Raw genomic sequence first — 16,750 nt, forward strand, 5'->3', positions numbered from 1 at the left:
TAGGCCTCTTGTTAAAAATAGAAAGCTTCAAGGAAACAGAGGGAAGGGCAGTTAGTGTGGTATTTCATGTCCAAGAGGGTGGCCCTAGGACGATGCTTACTCCTCTCGGAGCCCTTGAGCAAGCACTAGCTCTCAACTGGAAAGCTGACGTGGCTTCTAACTTCAAGATCGGTAGTGTTGTGTGCTGTAGGCCCAGAATCTGGGAACCGGTGAAAGCTAGAGCGGCCTCCCTGAGGCACTTCCCCCAGCCAACGACAGAAGAGCTCTGCTGCCCTCCCAGGGCGGCCACTCTGCTGTGCTGTGGCCTCTTCACGAGACCATGTCCCCAAACCGTGTTTCTCCTTGGCCCGTTCGCTCCCACACTGGGCCCACTCTTCCACCGTCTGCTCAAAATCCAGCGGTCAAGAGCTCTCTCGATCAGGTCCCCTGACTTTCCCTTGCAAGTTCTCTGCCCACTCGGCCTGCTCTGGGTGGGGCAGCTTGGTGTGCAGGTGAGATGCAGGGGATCGGAAGTCAGAGGACTGGATGAAGTGTTGCTCTGCCCCCTATTCGCTGGGAGACAGTGGCTACATTATTTGATCTCTTTGAACTTGAATTTCCCTACCTCAGTTTTTTTTTTTTTTTTAAAGATTTTATTTATTTATTTGAGACAGAATGAGAGAGAGAGAGAGAGCACATGAGAGGGGGGAGGGTCAGAGGGAGAAGCAGGCTCCCTGCCGAGCAGGGAGCCCGATGCGGGACTCGATCCAGGGACTCCAGGATCATGACCTGAGCCGAAGGCAGTCGCTTAACCAACTGAGCCACCCAGGCACCCCTCCCTACCTCAGTTTTTAAACATACTACCTGATACACTTGTTAAAAGAGATTTGTGGAGGCTGCTTTTCTCCCACTCCCGCTCCCTTCGCTATAGACTGAGCCCCATGAAGGTAACACTCCTCAGGGATGCCCCCTCGGAGGAGTGCCCCATCTGATGTGAGTCCATGGGTCAGACTCTGGGTGAACCTGCTCCGCCCTCCTTCTGCCTTTTTTAACCTTGTGCGTGCAGCTTTCAAAGTACACATGATCTCTTTTGCAACCCGCCCCCCGCCCCGGGGTGCAGCTGAGCCACGGGTTCGGATGTGGGGAGGGGAGGAGATTGCCCATTCCCTGCAGCCACATACATGCTATTTTCTCCAGTGCCTGCTGTGTGATAAATATGGTACTTTGTTCTCTATCTGCCAAGTCCTCTTATTTCTCAGCCGGTTCAGGATTCAGGTGGGGATGGGAGCACCAGGTATCAGGTTCCCTGAAGATCCTCAACATGGGAAGTGAAGAACTTCAAAAGTTACAAAAGGGCTTTTAAGGGAAAATACCTCCTCTCCTCCCTGCCCCTCAGTCCCTCGGTTATCAAGATCCCCTGCCCAGGGGCATTCACTGAGAGCAGATGACGGTGTTTCCTTTCAGAGACTAAATATGTACAAATACCGGTGCACATGCACACGCACGCACACACACATTCTCTCCTGGACATGAGCAGAGCAGTCAGAATTCTGTTCAGCAGCTTGCACCTTACATTTAACATAACTTAGAGATTCTTTTCTTCCTAGAACATAGACTCCATTAGCTAGTCCCCTCTGGATAGACACTGAGGGCTTTCTTGCTCTTTCACTGTTTCAGAGTTGAACATAGTGGAAAAACGGGCAAACTCTGGAGCCGAGCCCCAGCACCCCTACTTACTAACAGTGAGAACTCGGGCACGTTACTCAGCCCCCTCTGTGTCTCCTTTTCTCTTCTAAAATGGGAATAATAATAATTGTAACCTGCTAGTGTTTTGTGAGCCTTCCATGAACACATGCCAAGCACTTGGAATATACTTGGACTATGACGAGCCTCACTAAGTTTTAGGCAGTTTGGTGAATGCTACAATTTAAACTACACAGGTGATTTTCCACAGGATGTATCTGCAGCTGTAGGATTTAAAACATGGTTAGCTTTTGCCAAATTGCCTGCCTTGCAGTTGTATGCGCGTCTTGGTTCCCCGCAGTCCTGCCCAAGCGGTTTGTTAGCAAACTTTCTGAAATTTGCTAATTTCATTGATGGAAAACATCTAATTGGAGTCTTAATTACTATTTCTCTTATTATGAGTAAACTTGAGTATCTCCTCATATTTTGAAAAGCCACTTATATTTCCTTTTCTGTGACTAACCCAGACTCATCCTTTGTGCCTTTTTTTTTTTTCTACTGAGTTGCTGATTTTTTTCCCTACTGACTTACAGGAGCTCTGAGTATATTAAGAAAATTAGCCCTTTGGCTATGAGATGCTTTGCAAATATTTTCCAGGCTTGGCATTTTGAATGGTATTTTGTAAGTCCAGTTAATCAACCTTTTCTGGCTTATTGGCTTTGGGTCATACATCCGAGGTGGAGACCACTCTATTTTTAAAGTTCTCCCATATACTCTCCTAATGCTTTTACTTTTTACAGTTAAATTTTTGATGCATCTAGAATTTATTTTGATTTAAGGAGGGAGATGTGGATCTGATCTTATTTTCATCCACATGGCTGCCTACCGTCGAAACACCTTTTATGGGTAAACCAATTTCCCCCAAATGACTAGATATGCCATCTTCCTCATACTCTCAATTTCCTCATGTATATCTATATCTAGTCTTCTTATTCTATCCCATTTGTTTACTCATGAACCATGAAAACATTTTAATGAGTCATGCTTGATAAAATAGTACTTTTAGTTAGTGGTTAGGGCTAGCCTTCCTATATTATTTTGCTTCTTTTTATACATTTTCCTGGATTTGCTTTCTGGTTTATTGTCTACACAGGGACTTTAGAGTTACCTTACTGAATGAAAAATAATCTTATTGGGGGGCGCCTGGGTGGCTCAGTCTCTTAAGCGTCTGCCTTTGGCTCAGGTCATGATCTCGGGGTCTTGGGATGGAGCCCTGCATTGGGCTCTCTGCTCAGCAGGCAGTCTGCTTCTCCCTCTGCCCCTCCCCCTGCTAGTGCTTTCTCTCTCTCTCTCAAATAAATAAAATCTTAAAAAAAAAAAAAAAGAAAATCTTATTGGTATTTTTACTGGGACTGTCTGTGGGATCATCCATTAGGATTTGGGGGGGGTTAACATTTAAATTTTTAGCTCCCATATAACATCGCTTTGCGTATCTTTTACGCTATAGCAAAGAGGTGGACTCTACATTTGAATAGCGCTTTATACAAGAGGGATCTTACATTTGTGTAAAACTCTTGGTATGTACAAAGTACCTCAGGAGATGACATCTCACTTATTCTCACACGAAGGGGTAAATGTTATTAGTTCTGTTTTCATGAGGAAGCAGTTACACTTACCAAAAGACCGCCGCTAGTTGGTGCCAAGCTCGCAGCCTGGGCCCCGATCAATCCTGAGCTCGTTCTGGAGTACCATCACCTCTGTTAGGCTTCTGGCTGTGGGGAGTTCTGGATCTCTGGGCGTGACAGGACCAGACAAGTAAATGATGCGGGAGGAGCCAGCATTGCAAGAGGGGTTGCTTTTATTTGTAAATCTTGCTAACTTGCCCATCTGGCTGACTTCTCCCAAGTTGGTCGGTGGCGCTGACTGAACACTCTGTGCGCTGGGCTCTGTACCACACACTTTGGAAGGGGACCAGGGAGGCTGTCTCAGCCCCCAAAGGGCTAGCAGGCTGTCCGTCCAAGCAGGAGGGCGGGCAGTCTCTTCTCAGGCCGAGAAGGACGCCCCCTCGGTCTTCACAACTGCTGGCGAACATTTCCAGATCCCACCCAGACAGCTCCAGCTCTAGTTTGGCCACGCTGTGGTCCAGAATTTGTCCTAACGGAAAGTGATATATAAAGATGGAGCCGAGAATAAGAGAGACTGGCATCAAGCCTCATTGGAAAGGCAGGGAGAGTCTGTCACTTTGATTGGAGCATAGACAACTGGGTCCAAGGGTGCAGAATGTTTCTTGGTCAGGTGATCACTCTTTTCTTCTGAGATTTCGAAAGCTATGCTCGCATAGGTATGTGCTTCCTCCGGGGATGAAAGCTGCAGAGGAAGAAGGAGGAATAAGTGAGTTCAATTTGGAGGAAGGTGTCTCTTTAGAAGCCACTCGGAGGCTGGGGTCACAGAGGACCAAAGAGGTCAGAAGATGCACGTGCCCAGTGTCCCAGAAGCAGTGTGGTCGTCTTACCTTGGCCGGAGGATCTCGGCTGGAGTGAGGGTCTAAGGGAGGATTCAGGGCCCAGGGACTGGAGTGACCTGCCACAGGTGCCAGGAAAGAGAGGGACAAGTCTCACCAGTGGGGCCTGGAGGAATGGGAAGCCTCTCTCTGCAGGCTGGGGTGCAGGGGTGGGTGTTGGAGGCGGCAAAAGTGGAGGGGCGGGGAGGGCAGGGAGAGAAGCAAAGGGATTCAGGTCCTCAGTCTGCAGACAAGGTAAGGGACCAGGCTTTTACTCCCCGCCCAGCTGTTCTCAGTGTCAGAGCCAGAAGAGCTGTCCCAGCTCTCGGGGACCACTTACATTTCCTGTAGCTCTTTCTGATGAGGAAGATAAGGACCAGCAGCAGCAGTGTCAGTAGGACCCCCGCGAAAAAGGCTAAGATCAAATGCTGTATGCTGTTTTGGCAAAGAAAGGGAGCAGATGACCCTCTGGGCTTTCTGAAGGCCTCTGCCAAAGGCCAGAGAGTCACCGTTCCCGCCCGCGGGTGAATCCCTGAAATAGCTTTCATGCTGGTTCGGTGACTTTTACTCTTATCCACGGCTTTTCAACTTTCTGCTTTGGGGTTCCAGAACTGTTTGAGGCCTCAATGCAAACTGTGGGCTCCTGTGCCCCTCAGAAATCTTCATAAGCCCATTCACACACAGTTTATCGATGAGCTGAGGGGATTCATGAATCTCTCGAGGGATCTCCCCACCCTGGGGCACTCTGGGTTAAGACCCACACTCTAAATATAAAAAACCGATTCAGTTCTTCAACTGTTTCTTGTCCCTTTTCCCCAGACCTGCCTCCCAACTCTCATCCGACGAGGCTGTCAGCACAAAATCCACTGCCATGTGGTACAAGGTGAATTAATAGGCGGGAGAGTGCTGGCTTACTTGGTGTGTTCCAGGAAGCCGGGGGCAGAGGCAGTTGTTGGGGCCGCTGTGCTGGCACTTTGTCTGTCTGCGGGAGATGAGAGAGCACAAAGGGGCTTAGTGTCTCTGCCACAGCCCCTGGGTCTTTCCAGCTCACATGTCCCCAGGTGCCCCACCCTGTCCAAGGAGCTAGGGGAGGTAAACGGTGGAGGGCCCCACCCTGCAAAAGGAGAGAACGATGTTTCGCATCCTGGATCCTTTAACGTGAAAACTAGAGTTAGAACTGAGAAAACAATCAGCTACCCACGTGGAAGAGGAGCCTCGTGTTTCTGCCACTCCATGTGCCCCTTTGACAAACAAACACATCTCCTGTCGCTCCCTCCAAGATTTAATGGACCCCGGGGAGATGAGCTTCCTCGGACAGAAGCAGACAATGTCAAGGCCAGGGAATGGAGAACCAAAAGCAAAACCCAGAACTAGCATTTCCCAAAGTTTTGGGGAACTTGACCTTGGAAACTGCTGCCTTTTTTAGTTTGTTCCTTTGTTTGCAGGGCGGCTTCTAACAGTGACTAGCCAAAGGCAGCCACAGTGAGCTCTCCCAAGGCTGGTGCCATAAACAGGGGGCCAGTAAGGGAAATGAACTGCATTGTCCTAAGCTACCCAGCTGGTCTCGTACTGAGCACACAGACACCTTTTACTCAACTTGGGAGGATAGATTGTTCTCCCTGGTTCCCCTTGTCACTCTTCCTGGCATTGGATAAAATTTGATTCTTCTAACTTCAGAAATGTTGTCCCATGCACCTCTTTAGTACAGTTACTGGTTAATCCAGGCCACGTTAACTCAGTAATGAGGCAGGTAATGGTTTCTGTCCTGGACTTACCATTGTTGGGTTCAGGTTTGGAATGCCATCCTCCCATGCTGTCTTCCCGAGAATAAAAAATGTTCCTCTTTGAAAGCCTAGAAAGGAAAGGTAGCAGAGGGGCAAACTCTGAGACTGTAATTTTAATACCAGAGCAGTATCGATGAGAGAGAGGCTAGTCATGGGGGGTGTTCTAGTGAGGACAGTGGTCACGGACTTTACATGGTGTGGCTACCACACCTCAGCAACCAGTCCTCAGCTTTGCAGGTCCACAAATCTGATCTTAGCAGGGGACCAAGAATTGACTGATTGGTCCAGAACTGACTCACACCAACTAACTCACAGGAGACTGATGTATAAACTGAAATGACATAAGGAACATGTTGGTGTCACCAGCGTGTTCTATCAGAACACGTGAGAAAGCCAGTTAAAACCACAGTTTTGCTTGGCATTGAATTGAACTAAGTATGGGAGAAGATGAATGGATGATTTTAATATTGAACATCATAGAGATCTAAAGTATTTGCCTCACTCCTCCCTGGCAGTGCTGGGTAACCTTTGACCCACTTTCTCGTGAAGGTCCTTCTTCTAGGCTGTATCAGAACTTTTATTCTGTTCACATACTTGTCTTTTCAAGTATGTCAGTGTCCTTATCTAGGCTATGGTTCTACTTCTTATGTTAACTTTTCTGTATTTTCCCTTTTATTTATTTGTACTAAAAAGTATAAGGTACCTAAAAGCAGCAGAGTAAAATCACCAAAATCCTACTAACGATTATTAATATTTTAGTGTATTTCTTTTTAGTTATACTTCCATGAATTTCCTAAAAGCTAGTTGAGACTTCACATCTTCTTTTTTGTTGTTTTTACTAAGTTTTTTTTAAATCATAAACATCTCTCCCATGCCACTCAAAACTTTCTATAAGCATTTTTAGTGGTGAAAAGTGTTTCTGTTATAGCCATGTACGATAGCTTGCTTAACCAGTTTCGTTGTTGATAAAAATGGTCTCCACTTTTATTTAAAGAATAAAACCATGTTAGGAAACCACAGTTTTGCTTCATATTTAGGCACACCCATGATAAGAATTTTTGGCTCTGCTTATACCTGCTGTATTTTAAGGTAATTTATTTAGACAATAAATGCCATCTATTATTTGTGTTTATTTATTCAGCTTTCAAAAGTGAATCAATTTCCAGTCCTTGGACATGGGGAGGGTCAGGAGAAGGATACCTCATCGCCATGTGCCACTTACAATAGCAACAATAATAAGTCTTTAGAATCGACCAAATAACATAAATCTAGGATAAAGTGCCAACAGGGAAATCTGGTGAGAATTCTGAGACATGAGACTAGGAAGCCCACCATCCGCAGCAGAATCATCAGTGGTAACAATTTTCTAGCATTTTTGCTCCTTTTCTAATTTAAAAGTCAACAGTGCTCTTTGCAGAGCACCGTAAAATATACAGTATTTTTTAAATATCGAAATATAAGTTTGCCCTAAAAAGAGCATGGTCTTATCCTATGAATTTATATTGGACTTCGCCACTGGGGACGTGGGAGATGAGAGGATCGTAGGCTTCTGTAAAATCTTAACCTTCACATCAGTGGCTCTGAATTTACAACCATCCCACAGAAAAATGCTACTAGAACCACCTTTAAAAATTTTTGGGCCACCCCATTCTGAAAGACAAAACCGTCGCACATTGCAGCAGGGAAATAAATTCTTACAGATCCAGGCCAAGACAAGCAGGAAACACATTTCCATTTGAAAACAACACCCCAAACATTTGACAGAGCATAAATCAAAATAGAAACAGCACTATATATACTTTCTCACGTTTTGTCCGGTCCTGGGAGACTCTTACTGATTGCCGTAAAATCCACCAGCTACGTGCAGCCACTCAAATACAACCCTTCCCCCACCAAATAAAGTTAAACAGAAAAAAAAAATGATAGAAACCACTAAAAATTGGATGACATTTTCTTTGGGTGAATGATTATTTCATCTAGATTAAAAGCATGAGGTAAATGCATTTACCTTCTAAGACAAAATCCGGTCATAAGACGCCACTCGTCTAGGACTGAACTTTTCACTTGCTTCTGTGACTACGCCTACTTTTCAGAGATGATGAAATAGTGGTTTACTGCTACTACCCCATTAAGCTGTGTGTTGCAAACTTGAGGTCAGACTTCCTCTTTGAGGCCAACATTTTATATATATATATATATAAATTATTTTTTATAACACCATATATTTTTTAATCCCATGAACAGCTTCTTTTGTATCTTTTGACACATGAACACTAGAACATAGGGGGTTAAGACAAGTTTATTTCTAATTAAGTATTTATTAAGTATTTAACCACCATGCGAGATAAGGTGGAGTTCCCAGCAATATGGCTTCATCATTGTCATCAAGCATCTTCAAATCTCACTTGTTCTAGCCAGAAAGATGAGGCTGATAAGGAGGGACAAAGAGCAGTGTCAAGCATGAGGTACTAGCTGGGCAGACATGAAGTGTGTTGGGAGTTATGGAGATCCCTGGGGGCGCCTGAGTGGCTCAGTCAGTTAAGCGTCCGACTCTTGGTTTTGACTCAAGTCATGTTCTCAGGGTCATGAGATTGAGCCTGTATGGGGCTCTGCGGTCAGCGAGGAGTCTGCTGGAGATTCTCTCTCCCTCTCCCTCTGACCCTCCTCCCCGATCACGCTCAGGCTCTCTCTCTCTCTCAAAATAAATACATAAAATCTTAAAAAAAAAAAAAGAGAGTTATGGAGATCCCTTCAGAGGGAAGGCGAGTCATTTCTTTATAAATATTTATCCATAAAATAATGTTAATAAAGTATTCTGCACCTTAAGAGAAGTAGTGAAAAATAAAGGAGGATGAATTTAGAAAAATAAACATATGGATTTAGAAATATTAACCAAAATAGAATTTGTGAAAGATTCACTATCATGTATTCACAGATATTTAAGAAATTTGGAGCATAGTAATTTCTAAGAACACTACAGAGGTCCTGGTTACTCTATTGTGTTTCTTATAAGTATGCCCTAGAAGAAAACAGTACCTTGAGAATGAAATCTGATATTTAAGGATTTAAGAAGTGTGACAAAAGAAAATAATCCCTGAAATTATTATTCTTTTTACAAAAGAATGTCCTCAATTTATGGAGTTTATGGAAAATAAAGCAAGAATTCTTATGCTTATGAGGCCGAAGTTATCAAAGGAACAGACTGGATAATCCTCATCAGATTATCCTCTCAGTAGCTCAAAGAAACTATTGAAATAGAGAAAAAACCACCTTTAATTTAGAATCACTATCTCTGGATCTCTTAATCAAGAAACGTGTGCTATTTTTTTCTTTTTGGTGTAGTATTTGAAAACAAGAAACAGTCTATAATTTGAAAAAAGATACTTAAAACATTAATACATATACTTGCTAAATAAACTGTGAACTAGGTGCTGTGGATATTTCAGAGAACAAGGCAGAAAATTTTCTCATGGGGCCTATTGTTTAATTGAGAAGAGAAATCATAAACACGAAAACAGCAGACATTACAGACTGTGTTAATGCCCATGAAGGACACAAGCAGAGTGCCATGCTAGACTAGATTAAATGATGGCAGAAGGTCTTTAGATGAAATGGATGAGTGGAGATGGTCTGTCCAAGGAGCAGACACTGAGAACCAGAGGATGGGAAAGAGCTGGTCAGGCAGGGAGCCCCAGAAGACAGTTTCAGGCAGAGGGCATAGCAACTCACAGACAAGGGAAAAGGAAGAACTGGCAGAGCCGGCAGAGCTGGTGAAATTGGGCAAGGCTGCATGCAGGTGGACCCGGAGCTGGGGGTCTGGGGCATGGATGGGGTTTGGATGGAGGGGGCAGAAAGGAACCACATAGGGAATGCCCCAGGCCTGGGACTGGTTGCTGTGATTCAGGGGATGTTTTTCCCGAAGATCAGTGTGGTTCAAGAGTGGAGCATTTTTGGGGCGCCTGGGTGGCTCAGTTGGTTAAGCGACTGCCTTCGGCTCAGGTCATGATCCTGGAGTCCCAGGATTGAGTCCTGTGTCGGGCTTCCTGCTCAGCAGGGAGTCTGCTTCTCCCTCTGCCCCTCCCCTCTCTCATGCTCTCTCTCTCTCATTCTTTCTCTCAAATAATTAAAATGTTTAAAAAAAAAGAGTGGAGCACTTTTTTTAAATTTAAATTTTTTTATTAAATTCAATTAATTAACATATAATATGTGTATTATTAGTTTCAGAGGTAGAGTTCAGTGATTCATCAGTCTTATTTAATACCCAGTGCTCATTACATCACGTGTCTTCCTTACTGTCCATCACCCAGTTACCCCATCCCTCCACCCTCCTCCCCTCCAGCAACCCTCAGTTTTTTTCCTATGATTAAGCGTCTCTTATGGTTGTATCCTCTCTGATTTAGTCTCGTTTTATTTTTTATCTATGATCCTCTACTTTGTTTCTTAAATTCCACGTATCAGTGAGATCATATGATAATTGTCTTTCTCTGATTGACTTATTTTGCTTAGCGTAATACCCTCTAGTTCCATCCACATCATTGCAAATGGCAAGAGTTCATTTTTTTGATGGCTGAGTAGTATTCCATTGTTATATATATATATACCACATCTTCTTTATCCATTCATCTGTCGATGGACATCTGGGCTCTTTCCATAGTTTGGCTATTGTGGACATTGCTGCTATAAACACTGGGATGCAGATGCCCCTTCAGACCACGACATTTGTATCTTTGGGGTAAATCCCTAGTAGTGCAATTACTGGGTCATAGGGTACCTCTATTTTTAACTTCTTGAGGAACCTCCATACTGTTTTCCAGAGTTGCTGCACCAGATTACATGCCTACCAACAGTATAAGAGGGTTCCCCTTTCTCTGCATCCTCAACAACATCTGCCGTTTCCTCACTTGTTAATTTTAGCCATTCTGGTGTGAGATGGTATCTCACTGAGGTTTTGATTTGTATTTCCCTGATGCTGAGTGATGTTGAGCATTTTTTCATGTGTCTGTTGGCCATTTGGATGTCTTCCTTGGAGAAATGTCTGTTCATGTCTTCTGCCCATTTCTTGATTGGATTATTTGTTCTTTGGGTGTTGAGTTTGATAAGTTCTTTATAGATTTTGGATACTAGCCCTTTATCTGTCATTTGCAAATATCTTCTCCCATTCTGTCAGTTGTCTTTTGGTTTTGTTGACTGTTTCCTTTGCTGTGCAAAAGCTTTTTATCTTGATGAAGTCCCAATAGTTATTTTTGCCTTTGTTTCCCTTGCCTTTGGCAATGTGTCTAGCAAGAAGTTGCTGCGACTGAGGTTGAAGAGGTTGCTGCCTGTGTTCTCCTCTAGGATTTTGATGGATTCCTGTCTCACATTTAGGTCTTTCATCCATTTTGAGTCTATTTTTGTGTACGGTGTAAGGAAATGGTCCATTTTTATTCTTCTGCATGTGGCTGTCCCATTTTCCCAACACCAGTTGTTGAAGAGACTGTCTTTTCTCCATTGGACATTCTTTCCTGCTTTGTCGAAGATTAGTTGACCATAGAGTTGAGGGTCCATTTCTGGGTTCTTTATTCTGTTCCATTGATCTGTGTGTCTGTTTTTGTGCCAGTACCATACTGTCTTGATGATGACAGCTTTGTAATAGAGCTTGAAGTCCGGAATTGTGATGCCACCAGTTTTGGTTTTCTTTTACAACATTCCTTTGGCTATTCAGGGTCTTTTCTGGTTCCATACAAATTTTAGGATTATTGGTCCAGTTCTGTGAAAATAGTTGATGGTATTTTGATAGGGATTGCATTGAATGTGTAGATTGCTCTAGGTAGCATAGACATTTTAACAATATTTGTTCTTCCTATCCATGAGCATGGAACGTTTTTCCATTTCTTTGTGTCTTCTTCAATTTCTTTCATGAGTGTTCTATAGTTTTCTGAGTAAAGACCCTTTGCCTCTTTGGTTAGGTTTATTCCTAGGTATCTTACGGTTTGGGGTGCAATTGTAAATGGGATCAACTCCTTAATTTCTCTTTCTTCTGTCTCATTGTTTGTGTATAGAAATGCAACTGATTTCTGTGCATTGATTTTATATCCTGCCATTTTGCTGAATTCCTATATGAGTTCTTGCAATTTTGTGGTGGAGTCTTTTGGGTTTTCCACATAGAATATCATGTCATCTGTGAAGAGTGAGAGTGCAACTTCTTCTTTGCTGATTTGGATGCTGATTTGATTTCTTTTTGTTGTCTGATTGCTGAGGCTAGGACTTCTAGTACTATGTTGAATAACAGTGGTGAGAGAGGACATCCCTGTTGTGTTCCTGACCTTAGGGGGGAAGCTCTCAGTTTTTCCCCATTGAGAATGATATTCGCTGTGGGCTTTTCATAGATGGCTTTTATGATATTGAGGTATGTTCCTCTATCCCTATGCTGTGGAGAATTTTAATCAAGAAAGGATGCTGTATTTTGTCAAATGCTTTCTCTGCATCAATTAAGAGAATCATATGGTTCTTGTCTCTTCTTCTATTAATGTTATGTATCATGTTGTCTTTTCTTTTATTAATGTGATCAAGCACATTGACTGATTTGTGAATGTTGAACCACCCTTGCAGCCCAGGAATAAATCCCACTTGGTCGTGGTGAATAATCCTTTTAATGTACTGATGGATCCTCTTGGCTAGTATCTTGGTGAGAATTTTGGCATCCCTGTTCATAAGGGATATTGGTTTATAATTCTCTTTTTTGGTGGGGTCTTTAGTTTTGGGACCAAGGTAATGCTGGCCTCATAGAACGAGTTTGGAAGTTTTCCTTCCATTCCTATTTTTTGAAACAGCTTCAGTAGAATAGGTGTTAATTCTTCTTTAAATGTTTGGTAGAATTCCCCTGGGGGGCCATCTGGCCCTGGACTCTTGTTTGTTGGGAGATTTTCTTTATTACAGCTTCAATTTCCTTGCTGGTTATGGGTTTTCTATTTCTTCTATTTCTTCTTCTTATCAGGTTTTCTATTTCTTCCTGTTTCAGTTTTGGTAGTTTATACGTCTGTAGGAATGCATCCATTTCTTCCAGATTGCCTAATTTGTTGGCATATAGTTACTTATAATATATTATAATTGTTTATATTTCTTTGGTATTGGTTGTGATCTTTCTTCTTTCATTCATGATTTTATTTATTTGGGTCCTTTCTCTTTTCTTTTTGATAAGTGACCAGTGGTTTATCGATCTTATTCTTTCAAAGAACCAGCTCCTAGTTTCATTGATTTGTTCTACTGTTCTTTTGGTTTCTATTTCATTGATTTCTGCTCTAATCTTTATTAATTCTCTTCTCCTGCTTGGTTTAGGCTTTATTTGCTGTTCTTTCTCCAGCTCCAGACCTTTCTTGTTTCTTGAGAAAGGCTTGTATTGCTAATACTTCCCTCTTAGGACTGCCTTTGCTGCATCCCAAAGGTTTTGAACAGTTGTGTTTTCATTTTCACTTGTTTCCATGAATTTTTTTAATTCTTCTTTAATTTCCTGATTGACCCATTCATTCTTTATAGTAGGATGCTTTTTAACCTTCATGTGTTTGAGTTCTTTCCAAATTTCCTCTTGTGATGAGTTCAAGTTTCAAAGCATTGTGGTCTGAAAATATGCAGTGAATAATCCCAATATTTTGGTTATCAGTTGAGACCTGATTCGTGACCTGGTATGTGATCTATTCTGGAGAATGTTCCATGTGCACTCGAGAAGAATGTGTATTCTGTTGCTTTAGGATGGAATGCTCTGAATATATCTGTGAAGTCCATCTGGTCCAATGTGTCATTCAAAGCCCTTGTTTCCTTGTTGATCTTTTGCTTAGATGATCTGTCCATTGCATGAGTGGGGTTTTAAAGTCCCCTACTATTATTGTATTATTATCAATGTGTTTCTTTAATTTTGTTATTAATTGGTTTATATAACTGGCTGCTCCCATGTTAGGGGTATAAATATTTACAATTGTTAGATCTCTTGTTGGATAGAGCCTTTAATTATGATATAGTATCCTACCTCATCTTTTATTACAGTTTTTGGTTTAAAATCTAATTTGTCTGATAGAAGGATTGCTACCCCAGCTTTCTTTTAATGTCCGTTAGTATGACAAATTGTTTTCCACCCTCTCACTTTCAATCTGGAGGTGTCTTTGGGTCTAAAATGAGTTTTTTGCCGGCAGCATACCTATGGGTCTTGCTTTTTACCCATTCTGATACCCTGTGTCTTTTGACTGGGACATTTAGCCCATTTACATTCAGAGTAACTATTGAAAGATATGAATTTAGTGCCATTGTATTACCTGTACAGTCACTGTTTCTCTATATTGTCTCTGTTCCTTTCTGGTTGATGTTACTTTTGGGCTTTCTCTTTGCTTAAAGGATCGCCCCTTTAATATTTCTTGCAGGGCTGGTTTGGTGATCACAATTTCTTTTAGTTTCTGTTTTTCCTGGAAGCTTTTCATCTCTCCTTCTATTTTGTTTTTTTTTTTTTTTTTTTTAAAGATTTTATTTATTTATTTGAGAGAGAGAGAACGAGAGACAGAGAGCATGAGAGGGAGGAGGGTCAGAGGGAGAAGCAGACTCCCCGCCGAGCAGGGAGCCCGATGTGGGACTCGATCCCGGGACTCCAGGACCATGACCTGAGCCGAAGGCAGTCGCTTAACCAACTGAGCCACCCAGGCGCCCTCTCTCCTTCTATTTTGAATGACAGCCTTGCTGGATATAGTATTCTTGGCTGCAAATTTTTCTCATTTAGCACCCTGAATATATCATGCCTGTCCTTTCTGGCCTGCTGCCAGTCTGTGTCTACCCTTGTAGGTTATAGACCTCCTGTCCTGAGCTGCTTTCAGGATTTTTCTTTGTCTCTGAAATTTGCAAGCTTCACTATTACATGTTGAGATATTGACCTATTTTTTATTTTTTTTTGGGGGGGGGCGGTTCTCTGTGCCTCCTGGACTTGAATGCCTGTTTCCTTCCCCAGATTGGGGAAGTTCTCAGCTATAATTTGCTTAGATGTATCTTCTGCCCCTTTCTCTCTTTCCTCTTCTTCTGGGATCTCAATTACTCTAATACTGTTTTGTTTTATGGTATCACTTATCTCTCAAATTCTCCCCTTGTGCTCCAGTAGTTATCTCTTTTTCTCAGCTTCTTTATTCTCCATCATTTTGTCTTCTATATCATTAATTCTCTTATGCCTCATTTATCCTAGCAGTTAGAACTTCCATTTTTTATAGTATCTCATTAGTAGCCTTTTTTATTTCGACTTGATTAGATTTTAGTTATTTCTCCAAAAAGGGATTCTTTAGTGTCTTCTATGTTTTTTTCAAGCCCAATACATAAGTGAATTTGAGTGATATCTAGGAGAGTGGTAGCAGGAACAAGGAAGGGCAGAAGGGCAGAAGGGCAAAAGATCAAAGATGTTACCAAAGGGCTGAAGGAGGAAGAGCCAGAGAGGGAAACAGTAGTAGCTCAAGACTTAGAGTGGCAATTAATTAATTAATCCAACAATAACTGAGCACCCACTATGAACCAAATGCACTGCCAAATTCTGGAGTAAACAGCATAATGAAATGTTGTAGATGCAATGCTGACATCTGCACCGGATGGAGTGGGATTCAACAGAGAAAAGGCTGAGCTTACACAATAAGGAGGGAGACTGAGTGTCACAAGAAGCATCATAGAGGAGATGATGTATGAGTTGTGTCTTGAAAGATGAATCACATTTTCTAGGCAGGCAGGGGAAGGAAGTGTATGCCAGGCAGAGGGACTGCATGAGCAAAGGCATGCTTTGTCATGTTGGTTACAGTCCAGGAAATGCAAGTATTTTGCCATGGCTGCTGCAGCGGGGAATGAGGATCAGGTGGGGATGGGGAATGGAAGAGGAAAGGCTGGAGAGGAAGGACAAGACCAGGTAATGGAGGGCCCTAAACAAACCTTACCTTAGAGGGAATGGAGAGATGGCTGAAGAGGAGAAACATGGTCACATTGGGTTTAGGCAGCAGAACAAAGGAGGGCTGGGGAGGGGCCAGGCAGCGGGTGGCAAGTCCTTTACCATTGCAGAGCTCTGACCAGAGGCAATAGCCATGGGGAAGCAGAGATGGGGCAGAGAGGTGATGAATCTAGTTATTTATTACTTGTAAGAGGAAGGTATGGGAGAGAGGAGCTCAGGGTAGCTCCCAGATTTCTGCATTGTGTCACTGACTAATAGTGCAGATATAGAAGAAAGGGGTATAGGATTGGACAAATAATGTGTTTATTCTTCAACACATTGACTTCAGGGTGCTCATGGAACATTCAGGCAGAGATGTGGCGAGGGTAACTGGGCACACAGTCCTGGGGCTCATGAAAGAGATCTAGATTTGTGTGGTAGACACTCCTAGTTCTGGCCCACAACCAGTTCTCCTCTCCTCTGGCCCAGAGCCTCACCTGTGTTTGGGTGGTGCCATGTGACTCGTTGTGGCCAACAGACTATGAATGAAAGTGATGTATTCCCTTTGAGTTGAAGCATTTAATCACTGAAGTAAGACCTCTTCTGACCCCTTCTCCTGCAGGGCGATCATGAAGATTTCATGGTGTGAAGGTAAGGTTGCAGGCTCTGAAGCTGGATCACTGTGTCATCATATGGAGGACAGTTTCTCTGGAGGGTCACTTGGACCTGTGGTGGATTCTCTATGAGCAAAAAATAAGCTTTTCCATGTTACACGAAGATTTGGGGATAGTTTCTTATCTCACTTAACCTAACCTATCCTGCCTGATACAATTTGAGATATAGATGAGGAAGTCATCAGCATACTCGTGATAGTAAAAGCCATGGGGACGGCTA

At 42.8% G+C, this 16,750-nt stretch overlaps 1 protein-coding gene across 5 annotated transcripts; it reads right to left on the minus strand.

Annotated features, from left to right (window-relative positions):
• Positions 1-3,502: 3,502 nt before the first annotated feature.
• C5H1orf162 (chromosome 5 C1orf162 homolog) lies at positions 3,503-16,388 on the minus strand. 5 transcript variants are annotated; one of them, XM_078072608.1, is made up of 6 exons: positions 16,354-16,388; positions 5,938-6,014; positions 5,078-5,144; positions 4,503-4,597; positions 4,175-4,242; positions 3,503-4,029 (listed from the first exon to the last, which is right to left on the minus strand). In XM_078072608.1, the coding sequence occupies exons 1-6, from the start codon at positions 16,371-16,373 to the stop codon at positions 3,868-3,870; spliced, it is 489 nt and encodes a 162-aa protein (XP_077928734.1). In that variant the 5' UTR covers positions 16,374-16,388; the 3' UTR covers positions 3,503-3,867. The 5 variants fall into 5 exon arrangements, with proteins under 5 accessions (XP_077928734.1, XP_035959575.1, XP_035959576.1 ...); XM_036103682.2 differs by lacking the exon at positions 16,354-16,388 and adding an exon at positions 7,955-8,033; XM_036103683.2 differs by lacking the exon at positions 16,354-16,388 and adding an exon at positions 7,782-7,936.
• Positions 16,389-16,750: the final 362 nt, after the last annotated feature.

The sequence above is a fragment of the Halichoerus grypus genome, chromosome 5, assembly GCF_964656455.1.
Source record: "Halichoerus grypus chromosome 5, mHalGry1.hap1.1, whole genome shotgun sequence".
Lineage (NCBI taxonomy): Eukaryota > Metazoa > Chordata > Mammalia > Carnivora > Phocidae > Halichoerus > Halichoerus grypus.